Here is a 14,091-nt window from a genome sequence, read left to right on the forward strand (position 1 = left end):
GGGGACGGGGACAGGGACACGTGGTAGCTGGGAATGGAGAGGCAGCGGCTTTCCGGAGAGGGAAGAGGCCGACGGCTATCGCATGGGCACGATGGCAGAGCCCCCCTCGCCTCTGTCCTGGCCGTGGCTCCCGGATTTTGCCCACAGGGGCCTGGGAGGGGGGACAGCAAGCACTCAAGATGGAGATGAGAAGAGGCTGAAGAGGCAGACGTGCAGGTCCGGAGGTCGTTGCTGGGTGAATCCCGGGTGAGGAATCAAGGAGGAGCCTCCGGACGTTGTGAGTGGGGAGGAGAAACCCAGGAAAAACAAGAAACGGGAGCAAGGGAGAAGGAGGACCAGTCTGGAAACCATCTTTTTACATCTTGTGCCAGTGGGGCTCCTGGAGCGGCCACAGTTCGCTCGCCACGGGGCAGGGCTCAGCCTCTCCGCTCCCGCAGTCCCTCCACCGCACGCGGAGGAGCGGGGCCGGGGAGGGGGGGACACGCGTCCCCGTTTTCCACCGCCGTCCCCCCCCAATCCCAGCCAGGTGCCCCACAGGGACTGGGGCTCCTCACATCATGATGTGCCGCCGGCGGTGAAGGGCCAGGTGGTCGGAGCGGGAGAAGCTGCGGTCGCAGTCCGAGCAGCGGAAGGGTTTGATGCCCGTGTGCTTGCGGAAGTGCCGGGTCAGCTCGTCGGAGCGGGCGAACTTCCAGGCGCAGCCTTCCCAGGTGCATTTGTAGGGCTTCTCGCCTGCGCGAGGGGAGCAGAGAGGGGTCAGCGCCGCAAAAAAACCAAAATTACCGCCGCGCGACTTACAGAAAATATAAAAATAAAAAACAAAAACAAAACCCAGGGTTTCTTGGCCGCAGTGGCTTCGCCGCGGCCAAGCGGAGAACCCCTCTGTGTCGGCGCACGCCCAGCGCGGTCCGTTGGCGCCACCGGCTGCACGAGCGCTGATTTTAGGCGCAGCGCAGCACCGCGCCCACGCCGCCGGCAAGACCCGAGACGGGATTTTTGGGGTGCACAGCCCGGGGGAGAGCGAAGGGCACCCCAGTGGGTTCCCCCCCCCGTGTGTGGGTGGGAGGGGGGTGCCCTCCACCTGTGGCACCCTCCCGGCTGCACCCCACCGTCCCCCCCCCGGCCACAGCAGCACCCCACAGGAGCCCAGGGGGGTGCTGAGCACGTGATGGGGGCCCCGGGAGCCCTCCCTGGCAGAGGGACCCCAGGGTGCTGGGGGTGGCGAGGAGGGGGGAGCCCCAGCAGGGGAGCAGGAGGGTCCCCGGGGCACGGCCTTGGGTACCAGCACCCCCAAAGGGCCAGCACAGAGCCCAGGTGCCCCGCAAAGGGGGCACCCCCCAGCCCTAGCAGAGGGTGCCAGCACCCCCAAAGAGCTCCCTGAGCCCCAAAGGGCACCCCCCAGCCCTGGCACAGGGTGCCAGCACCCTGAGGCCCCAAAGGGACTCCTCAGTCTCTGGCACAGGGTGCCAACACCCCCAAAGAGCCTCCCTGAGCCCCCAAAGTGTCCCCCGGCACCCTGAGGCCCCAGAGGGACTCTCCAGTCTCTGGCAGAGGGTGCCAGCACCCCCAAAGACACCCTTCAGCCCCCAAGGGCCCCCCATTTTTTGCAGACGGTGCCAGCACCCCCAAAGAGCCTCCCCAAGACCCCAAAGTGCCCCCCAGCACCCTGAGCCCCCCAAGGGACTCCGCAGTCTCTGGCACAGGGTGCCAGCACCCCCAGAGACACCCCTGAGCCCCCAAAGTGCTCCCCAGCCCTGGCACAGGGTGCCAGCACCCTGAGCCCCCAAAGGCCCCCCCGTTTTTTGCAGAGGGTGCCAGCAACCCCAAAGAGCCTCCCCGAGCCCCCAAAGGGCAACCTCCAACCCTGGCACAGGATGCCGGCACCCTGAGCCCCCAGAGGGACTCCCCAGTCTCTAGCAGAGGGTGCCAGCACCCCCAAAGACACCCTTCAGCCCCCAAGGGCCCCCCATTTTTTGCAGAGGGTGCCAGCACCCCCAAAGAGCCTCCCCAAGACCCCAAAGTGCCCCTCAGCCCTGGCACACGGTGCTGGCACCCCCCAAAGAGCCTCCCCGAGCCCCCAAAGGGCAACTCCCAGCCATGGCACAGGGTGCCAGCACCCCCGAAGAGCCTCCCCGAGCCCCCAAAGTGCCCTCAGCCCTGGCACAGGGTGCTGGCACCCCAAAGAGCCTCCCTGAGCCCCCAAAGGGCAACTCCCAGCCATGGCACAGGGTGCCAGCACCCTGAGCCCCCAAAGGGACTCCCTAGTCTCTGGCAGAGGGTGCCAGCACCCCCAAAGACACCCCTGAGCCCTCAAAGGCATCCCCCCATTTTTTGCAGAGGGTGCCAGCACCCCCAAAGAGCCTCCCTGAGCCCCCAAAGGGCAAGTCCCAGCCATGGCACAGGGTGCCAGCACCCCCAAACAGCCTCCTCAAGCCCCCAAAGAGCCCCTCAGCCCTGGCACAGGGTGCTGCACCCCCAAAGAGCCTCTCTGAGCCCCCAAAGGTCCCCCCCATTTTTTGCAGAGGGTGCCAGCACCCCCAAAGAGCCTCCCCGAGCCCCCAAAGTGCCCCTCAGCCCCGGCACAGGGTGCCAGCACCCCCAAAGACACCCCCCACTCGCCCTGAGCCTGGGGACGGACCACCATCGCACCCCCTGCAGCCTGTCGGGAGCCGGGGGCACTGATCCCGACGCTCCCAGGCCCTTACCCGTGTGTATCCGCCGGTGAGCTTTGAGGTGGGAGCTTTTGGTGTAGACCTTATTGCAGCCTTCAAAGTCGCACTGGTGGATGCGCCGCTTCTTCAGGTCGGGGGAATCGGCTCGCTGCCCCCGCGCCGCCGGCCTGCGGGGAGGAGGGGGAGATGGAGGATACGGCCACCGCGCCCACCGACCCCGCAGGGTGCCCTGGGGACACGGAGGGGGACGGGGTGGGGAGACAGGCGTGGAAGGAGACTCACTCTCTCTGGAGGTCCTGGAAAGGGGCTGGGCCGCTCTCGGAGGCGCTGTCCTCGCTGTCGCTGTTCATGTCCATGGGGTACATGGAGCCCGGGTCAATTTTCACTGGTGGGGGGCGGGAAAGAAAAGCTATTGAGAAACAAGAAGGGAGGGGGTGAGGTTCGTGAGCAGGTTCGTGAGAATGGAGACACCCCACCCCCCCCCAAAAAAAAAAAAAAAAACACCCCCGCACCAGAGTGACAACCCTCCCCCTGCTCCCGCAGCGCCTCAAATGCTGCTCCCCATGCCCCCCCCCCCCCCCCCCCCCCAAAAAAATAAAATCAAGCTGGGGAGATGGAGAAGCCCTCCATGCCGTGGGGCACAGAGATATGGGGGGGCATGACTTGGGGGGGGGGGGCACCCCTTTCAGTGCCTGCTCCTGCGAGGAGGGGAGAGCCAGGGCCCCCCACTGCGGCTAAGGCGGGAAGCTGGGAATGTCAGAGAAGGGGATGGGGGGGGAGGACGGCGGGGCGGGGGGGGCAGCTGAACTGAAACCGGAGCCAGTGGCAGCGGGCAGCCAGGGGGAAGGGCAGGCAGGCTGCCAGCGGCGCGCAGGCAGGGCGGGCAGCGTCACGCCCCGTGTCCCCCCTGCCCGCCCCGTGTCCCCTTGGAAAGGGGCTGAGCGCCCTGCGGGGGGACTTTGGGTGAAGGTGGCAGATGTGTGGAGGCAGACGGTGGCGGGGGGGGGGGGGGAACGCCCCAGGGTGGAAAAATCGGATCCCCTTCAGATGGGACCCCCCCCCACCCCCACCCCAAAAAAACGTCAGGGTTTGCCCCCCGCGTGCCCTTACCGGAGCCAGCGTTCTTGCCGTCCCCGCCGATGAGGGGTACGGTGATGGCGGTGACGCCGTCGGTGGGCATGGTGGTGTAGACGACGGGGAGGGACTGGACCACCACGGGGATGGTCTGGAGGTTGCCCATCTTGCTGGGGAGGTTGACGGAGGGGATGGTGTGGATGACGTGGAGGATCTGCTGCCCGCCGCTGCCCTGCGTGGAGGCCAGGATGGAGCCGGGCGAGAGGACGGCCGGGATGGCCGAGGTGGAGCTGAGGCCGGAGGGCGAGATGGAGACGGTGGCGGGCGCGGGGAGCGGGGGAGCCACCAGCAAGGGGGAGGACTGGATGGAGGCGGGGGGCGGCGGCGGCGGCGGGGGGGCCGAGGCCGCCGCCGCCTTGGACTTGTTGAGGGAGAGATCGACGGGCTCGGCCTGGGGCTGGCCGCAGTCGCTGGCCAGCAGCTCCTCGGGGGGCTCCGTCTTGATGTCAGCCAGCAGCACCGGGGGGTCGAGGGGGCCCTCGGCCAGCAGCGCCGACGAGCTCATGGCGGGCGTCGCCTTCCCCTGGCCCTGCGAGAGACCCACGGCCCGTGAGGAGACGGGGAAACTGAGGCACGGGGCTGAGCGCAGGGCTTCCGACAGCCGCCCCGCAAGCGGGGCCGCCGCCTGGGGCCGGGGCCCTGGGCCGTGGCCGGCGGAGGGGACGCCAGGAGGGCGCCGGGGCCGCTGCCCGGGCCGCCCCCCCCGGGGCCGGGCCGCCCCTCACGACGGCAGCGGCCGGAGCCGAAGGCGGGAAGGGGAGAGCCCGCCCACCGCCTGGCCCCGCCCACAGCTTGGCCACGCCCCCAGCGCCTGGCCACGCCCCCGGCCCCGCCCCGCCCGCCTTTGTGCCTCTGGCCGGCCCCGCCCCCCCGCGGCCCCCCCGGGCGGGGCGGGGCGTGGCGCCGAGTGGGCGTGGCCGCCGCGGGGCGGTGGCGGGCCCCGCCACGCTCCCCTCCCCCGCGCCTTAAAGGGGCCGCGCCGCCTTTGCGCGCTACCTCCTCCCCGCCCCCCAACCCTCCCCGGCCGTGCTTCCCCCCCCGCCCCGGGTGGCGGGGCCGCGGCGGCGGCGGGGCACTCACCGCCCAGGCGGCGCGGGGGGGGCTCCTCCGCGGGTGCGCGGCGCTCATCCCCTCCGCGGGCAGGATCATGCTCCCCGCCGCGCTTCACCGGGCCGGGCCGAGCCGAGCCGGGCCGAGCGAGAGGTGTGAACGGCCCCGCGGCTCCACCCTGGCTCGGCCCGGGGTGGAGCTCCTTAAAAGGGGCCCGGCCGCGGCAGGGAGGGGCTGCGGGCACGGCCCCCCGCGGGAGGCACCCGGGCAGGGCCCCACCCGGGACACCCCACACCCCCCTCCCCCCAAATCCCCCCCCCGCGAAACGCTGCGCGCACGCGGTGCCCCAACACGCGCGGAACCGAGGTGCCCCCCCCCCCCCCCCCCCGGCGACATGGACACCCCCCCCCAGCCACCCCCCTCCCTGGGGTCCCCCCGGTACGCGGGCACGCGTGGGGGTGCCCAGCACGCAGACACCCCCCCCCGCCACCCAAAGCAGCACTCCATCACCCCCCCCCCCCCCCTCCCCGCGGCCAGGGACCCCCAGCACGTACCTGAGCGCAAGCGGAGACCTTCCCCCCCCCCCCCGAAAGAGGCGCCCGGAGCCCCCCACGCACACTCACTCACACACGCGCGGCCCGGCCCGGCCCCGCCCCGGGGCACACCCAGCGCACACGCCCTGCACACACCGCCCGCAGCCGCCCAGCCCGCTCACGTGGAGTGGGGGGGGGACACACACACCCCGAAACACGCAGGGCGAGGGGGACCCCTCCCCAATAAAAGTAACACGGACCCACAGTCAGCCGGGGACCCCCGAAACACGCACTGTCCCACGCTGACACATCACCGGGACCCCCAAAGCACCCCCCCCCCCGCAAGAAGGGACCCTCCCCCCAGACACCCCCACTCTCAGCCAGGGACCCCCCAAACACCCCCACTCTCAGCCACAGACCCCCCAAGACCCCCTCACTCAGCCACGGACCCCCCAAGACACCCCCACACTCAGCCACGGACCCCCCAAACACCCCACACTCAGCCACGGACCCCCCCAAACACCCCCACACTCAGCCACAGACCCCCCAAGATCCCCACTCTCAGCCACGGACCTCCCAAACACCTCACAGTCAGCCACGGACCCCCCCAAACACCCCCACACTCAGCCACAGACCCCCCAAACACCTCACAGTCAGCCACGGACCCCCCCAAACACCCCCACACTCAGCCAGGGACCACCCAAGACCCCCACACTCAGCCACGGACCCCCCCCAAACACCCCCACTCTCAGCCACGGACCCCCCAAACACCCCACACTCAGCCACGGACCCCCCCAAACACCCCCACACTCAGCCAGGGACCCCCAAACACCTCACAGTCAGCCACGGACCCCCCCAAACACCCCCACACTCAGCCACAGACCCCCCAAACACCTCACAGTCAGCCACGGACCCCCCCAAACACCCCACACTCAGCCACGGACCCCCCAAACACCTCACAGTCAGCCACGGACCCCCCCAAACACCCCACACTCAGCCACGGACCCCCAAACACCCCACAGTCAGCCACGGACCCCCCCCAAACACCCCCACACTCAGCCAGGGACCCCCAAACACCCCACACTCAGCCACGGACCCCCCCAAACACCCCCACACTCAGCCACGGACCCCCCCCCAAACACCCCCACTCTCAGCCAGGGACCACCCAAGACCCCCACACTCGGCCAGGGACCCCCCAAACACACACCCACACACGAATCACCAGGGACCCCCCCCAAACACCCACACTCAGAGCCACAGACACCCCCCCCGTACCCACATACTCAGCTGCGGACCCCCCAAAACACACACGCACACACTCAGGCAAGGACACCCCCCCAAACACCCCCGCTCCCAACCGAGAACCCCCCCAGTACCCCCCCCACAAAGCCAGGGACCCCCCCAAAACACACCCCCCTACACTCTCAAATCACCAGGACCCCCAAAACGCCCCCCCCCCCACAAGCAGGGATCCCCCCCAAGATCCCCACTCTCAGCCAAGGACCCCCCAAGACCCCCCCCACTCAGCCAGGGACCCCCCCAACACACCCACACATCACCGGGACCCCCAAAAACACACCCCCCCCAGCCAGCCCCCCCCCCAACCACACCCACATCCGGGGACACCCCCAATTCCCCCCCCCCGCTGGGGACCCCCAACCCCAGCCCCCCCCCCCCCCCCGAACCCCCTCAGGGCTCCCAGCCTCACCCCCACCCCCTCAAACCCGGGGGGGGGTGTCCCCAGAATCAGCCCCATTTGGGGGGGGGGCACAAAGAGACGACCCTCCCCAACCCCGCTTTGGGGGGGGGGGGCTTGCACCCCAAATCCCGCGTGGGCGGGGGGGGTGAGCGATGTGGCAGCCTCGCTGCCCCCCCCAAATCCAGCCTCACTGCCCACCCCCCCCCCCGGGGGACCCCCCGCACCCCCCCGGGCTGTCATGGGTGAGCTGAATTCCTCCGTCCTCAGCGCGAAACCCACCCGGGGGGGGGGGGGCTGAGGGAACCCACCAGCCCCCCTGAGAAAAAAACCATGTCGGGGGGGGGGGCCGCCGCGCACCCCCTCCCCACCCCCCCCCACTTTGCCACGCCCCTTCTCTTTTGCCCCAAAATAGCGCAGGGCGGGCCGTGGGGTCACCCCCAAAGCGTGGGGTGACCTTGGGGGGGGGGCACAGGCGTGGGGAAAACGCAGGCAGCTGCCGTCTGTCCCTCCCTGCCCGGTCCCTGGGGGTCGTGTCCGTGTGTCCGTGTCCCCCCCCCGGGTCCGTGTGTCCCCCCCCCGGGGCCGTGTCCCCCACCCGTGGGCGTGGGGGGGGCACACCCCGCCGCCGTCACACCCCCCCCAGGAATTTCCTCCGCGCTCCACCCTCCGGCAGCGGCCGTGGGGGGGCGAGCACGGCGGGGGGGGGGGGGGGGCGGGGGGGGGGTCCCCACCCGCGGGGCCGTGGGGGGGGGGGCTCAGCCCCGCTGCTCACAGCTTGGAGGGGGGGGGGGGGGCGATGTGTGGATTTAGGGGACCCCCCCCCAAAAAAAAGCACCGCCCGCCCACAGCAGCGTGCCCCGAGTGGGCGCGGGGGGGGGGGGGGGGGTCCTGGCTGCATATTTGGGGGGGCGCGGGGCGGCTCCCCCAAAGCCAAGGTCACACCCACGCCCCCCCCCCCCCCCACCCCACCCGCGGGGTGGGGAAGGGAGGGGATTTGCGAGCGTGGCTGCTCGGCCCTGGCCGCGGGCAGGGGTGCGGGCACCGCGAGGTTTATTTTTTTTGGGGGGGGGGGGTGTATTTTTTTTGGGGGGGGGGGCGTGGGGGGCCCCCCCCGCCTGTGCCGCACGGGTGGAGTGCGGTGGGGGGGGGGGGGGAAGGACACGCGCACAGACACGCACGAGGAGGGTCGGGCCCTTTAAGAGCAAAGGGTGGGGGAGGGAAGGGTGGGGCGGGGCGCGCCGCGACGTCGCCCACCCCCACCCCCCCCCCCCTCCACCCCCCCCGTGACCTCCCAAGCGCGCGGCGGCGCCCGCCCCGGAAACGGCCACGGACGGGGGGGGGCCCACGCGGGACCGGGGGGGGGGGGGGGAGGGAAGGGCGGGGGGGGCGGTCCCCGCCCCCCCCGCCCTTCCCTCCCCCCCCCCCCCCCCCGCCAGGCCCCATCCTGCCACCCCCCCCCCTCCCCAGCAGGTCCGTTCCCACCCGTGGGCGCTGCCCCTTTAAGAACCCACGCAAGACGGACACCGCCCTGCCCCCCCCGTGTCCGTGTGTCTGTCCCCCCCCCCCCCACTCACTTTTCCCCGCGCCTCCTCCGAGCGCATCCCCGCCGCTGCCGCTGCCCCCGGGGCGGGGCCGGGTGGGGCGGGTGGGGCCCAACGGGCGGGGAGGGGCGGGGCCGAGGTGGGCGGAGCTCCCCTCCCCCACCCAAAAATGGGTGGGGGCACCCCCCCCCAAAAAAAAAATAAAAAAAAGGTGCCCCGCCCTGCGCTGACATCATCAGCAGCCAATGGGCGGCTCCCATCGCATCCGGCGTTGCCGTGGAAACAGATGCAGGTTTTGGGGAGGGGGCGTGGGGGCACCCACGCCTCCTCCCCCCACCCCCAAATATTTTTTTTTGGGGGGGGGGGGGCGTGCTGCTGGAGCGCCTGAGACCTGGCCAACTCGCGGCAGCGATGGCAGCAAGGCACAGCCCCCCACCCCAATTTGGGGCTGTGTCTCCCCCACCCACGCAAACACCCCCCCCCACCCCCCCCAAAAAAAAAAAAATATTTGGGGTGCTGGGAGCACCCCCTCAGCACCCTCCGCTGCCCCGAGCCGGGGCTCGGGGCGCAGGTTGGGGTCCGGGGGGGTCACTGGGGCTGCGGGGTTTGGGGCTCCCCCGGCGCCTTCCTGGGGGTCTCGGGGAGCCCCCAGCCCCGGGGGGGGAGGCTGGCGGGGACCCTCCCCGGGGGGGGGGGGGGTCGCTCCCGTGGGAGTCAGGCTCCCGGCCCTCCCTGGGCTTGTGGCCTTTTGGGGGGGGGGGGAGCCCTGCGGGCCACCAGACCTGCAGCTGGGCCACCCCCCACCCGTGCCCCCCCCCACCCCGTGCCCCCCGGCCCCCACTCGCCCGTGCCCATGCCGATGCCGGGGCAGGGACGGAGGCGGCACCGCCGCCCTCGCCGCCGGTTTTTGGGCCTCTTCCTCCAGACCCCCCCGGCCAGGCGGACCCCAGCCCTGGGGGGTCCCCACGGGCCCCCCCCCCCCCGCCCGGGGGGCAGCGCCTGCGCTGAGTTTGCCCGGGCTCAGCTGTGGCCCTGGGCAGACCTGGGCTGGGGTGAATCGCCCCGTGACCCCCCCAAAATGCCCGCTGCCGCCCGCTCCGGGGGTGACCCCCCAAAACGCCCGCTGCCGCCCGCTCCTGGGGTGACGGCTTCTCCCCACCCCGCCGCGGAGGGGCGCAGATCCGGCCCTGGCTGCGTCCCCCCCCTGCTCATTTGGGGGTGCAGGGAGCCAGCCCCCCCCATTTTGGGCTCCCCATTCCCCTGCCAAACCCCTCTGAGCGAAAACCCGCGAATCCCCCCCCGGGGACCCCCCGTTCTCGCCCGGCTGCTGCGGCTCAGTCAGGACCGGGACCCAAACCCCCCCCCCATATTTTTTTCTTTTTTTTGGAAAAAACCCACAAAACGCCCCTAGAAAACGCGCAGGGGGGAGGAGGCACGGGGCTGAGCCCGCGTGGGGACCCCCCCATCGCCTCCGTGGCTCCGGGCACTCGTGGGCCAACCCCCGCCCCTCGCCCTCCCCCAGAGCTGTGAAGCTTTTGGGGACCCAAAAAGCTTTTTTGGGGCCAGCGCCGGGCGGTGAGAGCGGGCACCGCGCCCGCAGGGCCCCCCACCCCCGCCGTCGTCCAGCCAAAGGAGCGGCTGCAAGCTTGAAATGCCAGGTAACCCCCCCCCCCCCAAAAAAAAAAAAAAAAAAAAAAATTAAAAAAGGGAGGAAAAAAGGTGCTGGGCCCCCTTCACCATCCGCGGCGGCGGTGCCTCCTCCGGCAGCGAGGAAGAGGAAGGGCAGCGGATCCCCCCCCCCCCCCCAAAAAATCATTTTTCTGCCTTAAAAGAGGCAACGTCTTCACGCGTGCTCGCCGCAGGTCGGGCAAGGCGTCGCGGGGCGCAGGGGAGGTGCGGGTGCCGTTCGCTTCGCAGAGAAGAGGGAAGGACGAGGACGGCCCCCCCGGAAAGGGGCCACGCGTGTCCGTGCTCCGCGCGGTCCCTCCAGCTTTGCCGCAGCACCGGGCACGTTAAGCCCCAAGGGGAATCATCGAATCGTTTAGGGTGGGCAAGACCTTGAAGATCACCCAGTCCAACCATTGACCCAACACTGCCAGGGCCACCACTAAACCAGTTAAGGGGAGAGGAATAATTTCATGTTTCCTGGGTTGGTGGCTGCATTATTTTTTAATGAAAGTAAAAACTGGGAATCATTAAGGTTGGAAAGGATCTCCAAGATCATCAGCCCAACCATCACCCCAACACCCCCATGCCCACTAAACCATGTCCCCAGTGCCACCTCTGCCCGTTTTTTGAGCCCCTCCAGGGCTGGGGACTCCCCCACCTCTCTGGGCAGCCTGTTCCAATGCTTGACCACTCTTTCCGTGAAGAAATTTTTCCTAATTTCCAACCTAAACCTCCCCTGGCACAGCTTGAGCCCATTTCCTCTCATCCTATTGCTGGTTCCTTGGGAGCAGAGCCCAGCACCCCCTCCCTGCCCCCTCCTGCCAGGAGCTGTAGAGCGATCAGGTCTCCCCTCAGCCTCCTCTTCTCCAGGCTGAACACCCCCAGCTCCCTCAGCCGCTCCCCACCAGCCCGGTGCTCCAGACCCTTCCCCAGCTCCGTTGGTTGGGAAGGTCCAACTCCGCCGGCCTTCCAGCTCCGAGAAGCAGCGCCGTCGGGTTCAGCATCAAGAGCGAATCCAGGCCCGTGGGGATGGCTGCCGCTGCCGCGCTGAAGGCGAGGGACACAGCCCTGCGCTGCTGAGCCCGTCTCGATGCTTTAACACCGCATTCCACAACCCGGCGGGAAAGGAGAGGGCTGGTCGCAAAGAAGGAAAAGCAAAAGAACAAGCGAGAAGGTGTGACGGACGTGCTGACGGGTGCTGAAGGCCACCAGCAGCCCTCAAACCTTTTATGCAGCAGGACCCAGGCCAGAAACATCCGTCCGGCTATGGAAGTGGCGCACGTTGTTCCTGCCTACCCTGGGAGCAGATGAAAAATCAAAACACCCCAGAAACGGGTGTATTTTTCTGTTCACCCACCACCCCGAGGCGAGGAGTTCTACATCAAATAAGACCAGAGCTCTACGTCGGGAGCTCTACGTCGAGCAAGACCAGAGCTCTACGTCGAGCAAGACCAGAATCCCTCCTCAATTCAGTCATTAAACCGAGCGCAGTAGCTCCGTGCCTCCACTTTCAAGGTTAACCGCAGACGCGATCATCGATGACACAAAGTCAAACCCACAGGATCTCGGCGATGCACCATCCCCTCTCTGCTCCCCGACGAGCCTGATCCACCACCGTTGGCATCTTTGGGTCCAACCGTACCAAGCTCTTCACGCAAGCCGCTTTGGCTCTGCCGGGGGAGCAGAGCCCCTCCGCCGCAGCCGCGGTTCGATCAAACACTTCAGGTGGGCTCGGTCGCATCCCTCCAAGCGCAGGTCTCGACCCCTTCCAGCCCGACTGAGCGCGCACCGCTTGGTTCTTGATGCGCCGAACATCAACGCCGTCTTCTTGAGAAACGCATGGAGAAGATGGACGATAAGGTGGAAAATTGAAGGAACTATTGGATTCAAAAGGTTGTGATGAGTGTTAGGAAGGCCCAGTGGTCACTGGTTATGGTATTCCTCTCTCTCCAGCACTTTTGGGACCACAGCTGGACCCTGTGCCCGCTTTGGGGCTCCCTGGTACAAGGAAAGCCGGCATGGAGATCCCGGAGCGTGTCCAAGAGGCACAAAGTTGGGTCAGCTCAGGGGCTCTGGCCGCTGCCGGTAAGCGCTTACCGGGAGGGTACGGGGAAGAGCCAGGCTCTTCGCGGAGATGGGCGGTGACAGGACAAGAGGCAAGGGCTCAAGTTGCAACTCTGGAAGCTCCGATACGTGGATTTTTATTAATAAAGTCATGAGGGCGATCGCACAATGGAACAGGGCTCTCGGATAGGAAACGCCATCCTTGAAGATGGCTCTCTACCTGGACCTGCCCGGGGCAGGACGAGGGACACGGAGGTGGGACCTTGCCTACGTAATTCTGCACCAAGCCGTGACTTGCACCATACGATCTTAACCACCCAAAATTATCCCTTCCCCATCTTACGTATGGGGAATATCCCTCATCTGGCCAAAAGCTGTTGCCCAGAGGCTGTACACGATTCGGACGCAAGATCTTCTGCACTCCAGGCCCTACCGGAGTCGTCCACGCTTGGTCCAGTGCAGGTGGCAGGAAGGAAAAGGCTGGAAAACCTGGGAGCAGAGGCAGTGTTGACACGTACACAGCAAGCACAATCTGCCCGGCCCGCTTTGAAGAGGGACAGCTGAGCTTACAGCCACCAGCCCACCGCACCGTCCGAGGGAACTCGACCCCAGGCCGCACAGCAGCTCCAAGAGGAAAGGCAGCATGAGTTTCTACTGGTTCCAAGGTTGAGTCCTGAAGAAAAAGGATGGAGCTCTGCAATCTCATCGAGACCGGACGGTTTGGCTCTCTTTGGGGCCAGACATGTGTGCGAGACGTGTGGGACATGGTTTAGTGGGCATGGAGGTGTTGGGTTGATGGTTGGACTGATGATCTTAGAGATCCTTTCCAACCTTAGTGATTCCTAGTTTTACTTTCATTAAAAAATAATCCAGCCACCAAGCTAGGAAACACAAAATTGCTACTCTCCCCTTAATTGGTTTAGTGATGGCCTTGGCAGTGTTAGATCAATGGTTGGACTGGATGATCTTAAAGGTCTTTTCCAACCTCAACGATTCTGTGACTCTATGAGTATGTTTGTAACAGCAACATCTGGAGCAGGCATCAACTTTTTTTTTTTTTTTTTGATAGCAAGAGCTGCCAGAGTAACATGGAATAGTCTTCCAGAAGGTGGGGTGAAGGTGCTGGAGCCTGATCCACCGAGCCTTGCAGCTCAGCGATGCCAGGGGAGCGTGGCTGCTCGCTGGAAGGACCCTGCCTGGCACAGCTGCACGACCCTGGGCTCCGAAAAAGGCCCCAAGGTTTGCTTTTGGGGGGCGAGACGAACAAAATGCAACACCGTACCGTCGACAAAGTTGAGGCGGTTGCCTTGAAATAAAGCCAGCCGCGTATTTGCGCCCTCGCTGCGGACGGTCGCTTGACAGCGCGCGCACAGAGCAGCACCAGCAGCATCTCTGCCAGAGAGCAAAGAGGAAAACGTTGGTTTCAAGAGAGCCCCCCCAAATACGTGTACTTTAGGAAAAGAGACTCACAGTAAGAGGGAACAGCGGAACTTTAGCCACCACCACCACCGCGTTGCTGGCCCCGGAGAGGCTTCAGCAAGCCGGGGTGCCTGCACGCTGCGTTTGGCTCCCGATCGGCTATCGGAACGCTCTTCCATCACAGCGATTTGTTACCTGTGTCCCCACCCCACCCTGCTTTCCCCCCCTTCACATCCTCCCACTTTCACATGCTAATCCCCCAAGGAAACTCAACGGCAACTCCTTGTAACCATGGAAATAAGGCAGCATTT

The 14,091-nt window shown here is 67.2% G+C and overlaps 1 protein-coding gene across 1 annotated transcript; it reads right to left on the bottom strand.

Moving 5' to 3' along the window:
• Positions 1-488: 488 nt before the first annotated feature.
• On the bottom strand, positions 489-4,311 carry KLF8 (KLF transcription factor 8). The gene is made up of 4 exons (XM_075720857.1): positions 3,783-4,311; positions 2,955-3,081; positions 2,706-2,839; positions 489-732 (listed from the first exon to the last, which is right to left on the bottom strand). The coding sequence occupies exons 1-4, from the start codon at positions 4,309-4,311 to the stop codon at positions 551-553; spliced, it is 972 nt and encodes a 323-aa protein (XP_075576972.1). The 3' UTR covers positions 489-550.
• Between the last annotated feature and the right edge of the window lie 9,780 nt (positions 4,312-14,091).

The sequence above is a fragment of the Pelecanus crispus genome, chromosome 13 (assembly GCF_030463565.1).
Source record: "Pelecanus crispus isolate bPelCri1 chromosome 13, bPelCri1.pri, whole genome shotgun sequence".
NCBI classification, from domain to species: domain Eukaryota; kingdom Metazoa; phylum Chordata; class Aves; order Pelecaniformes; family Pelecanidae; genus Pelecanus; species Pelecanus crispus.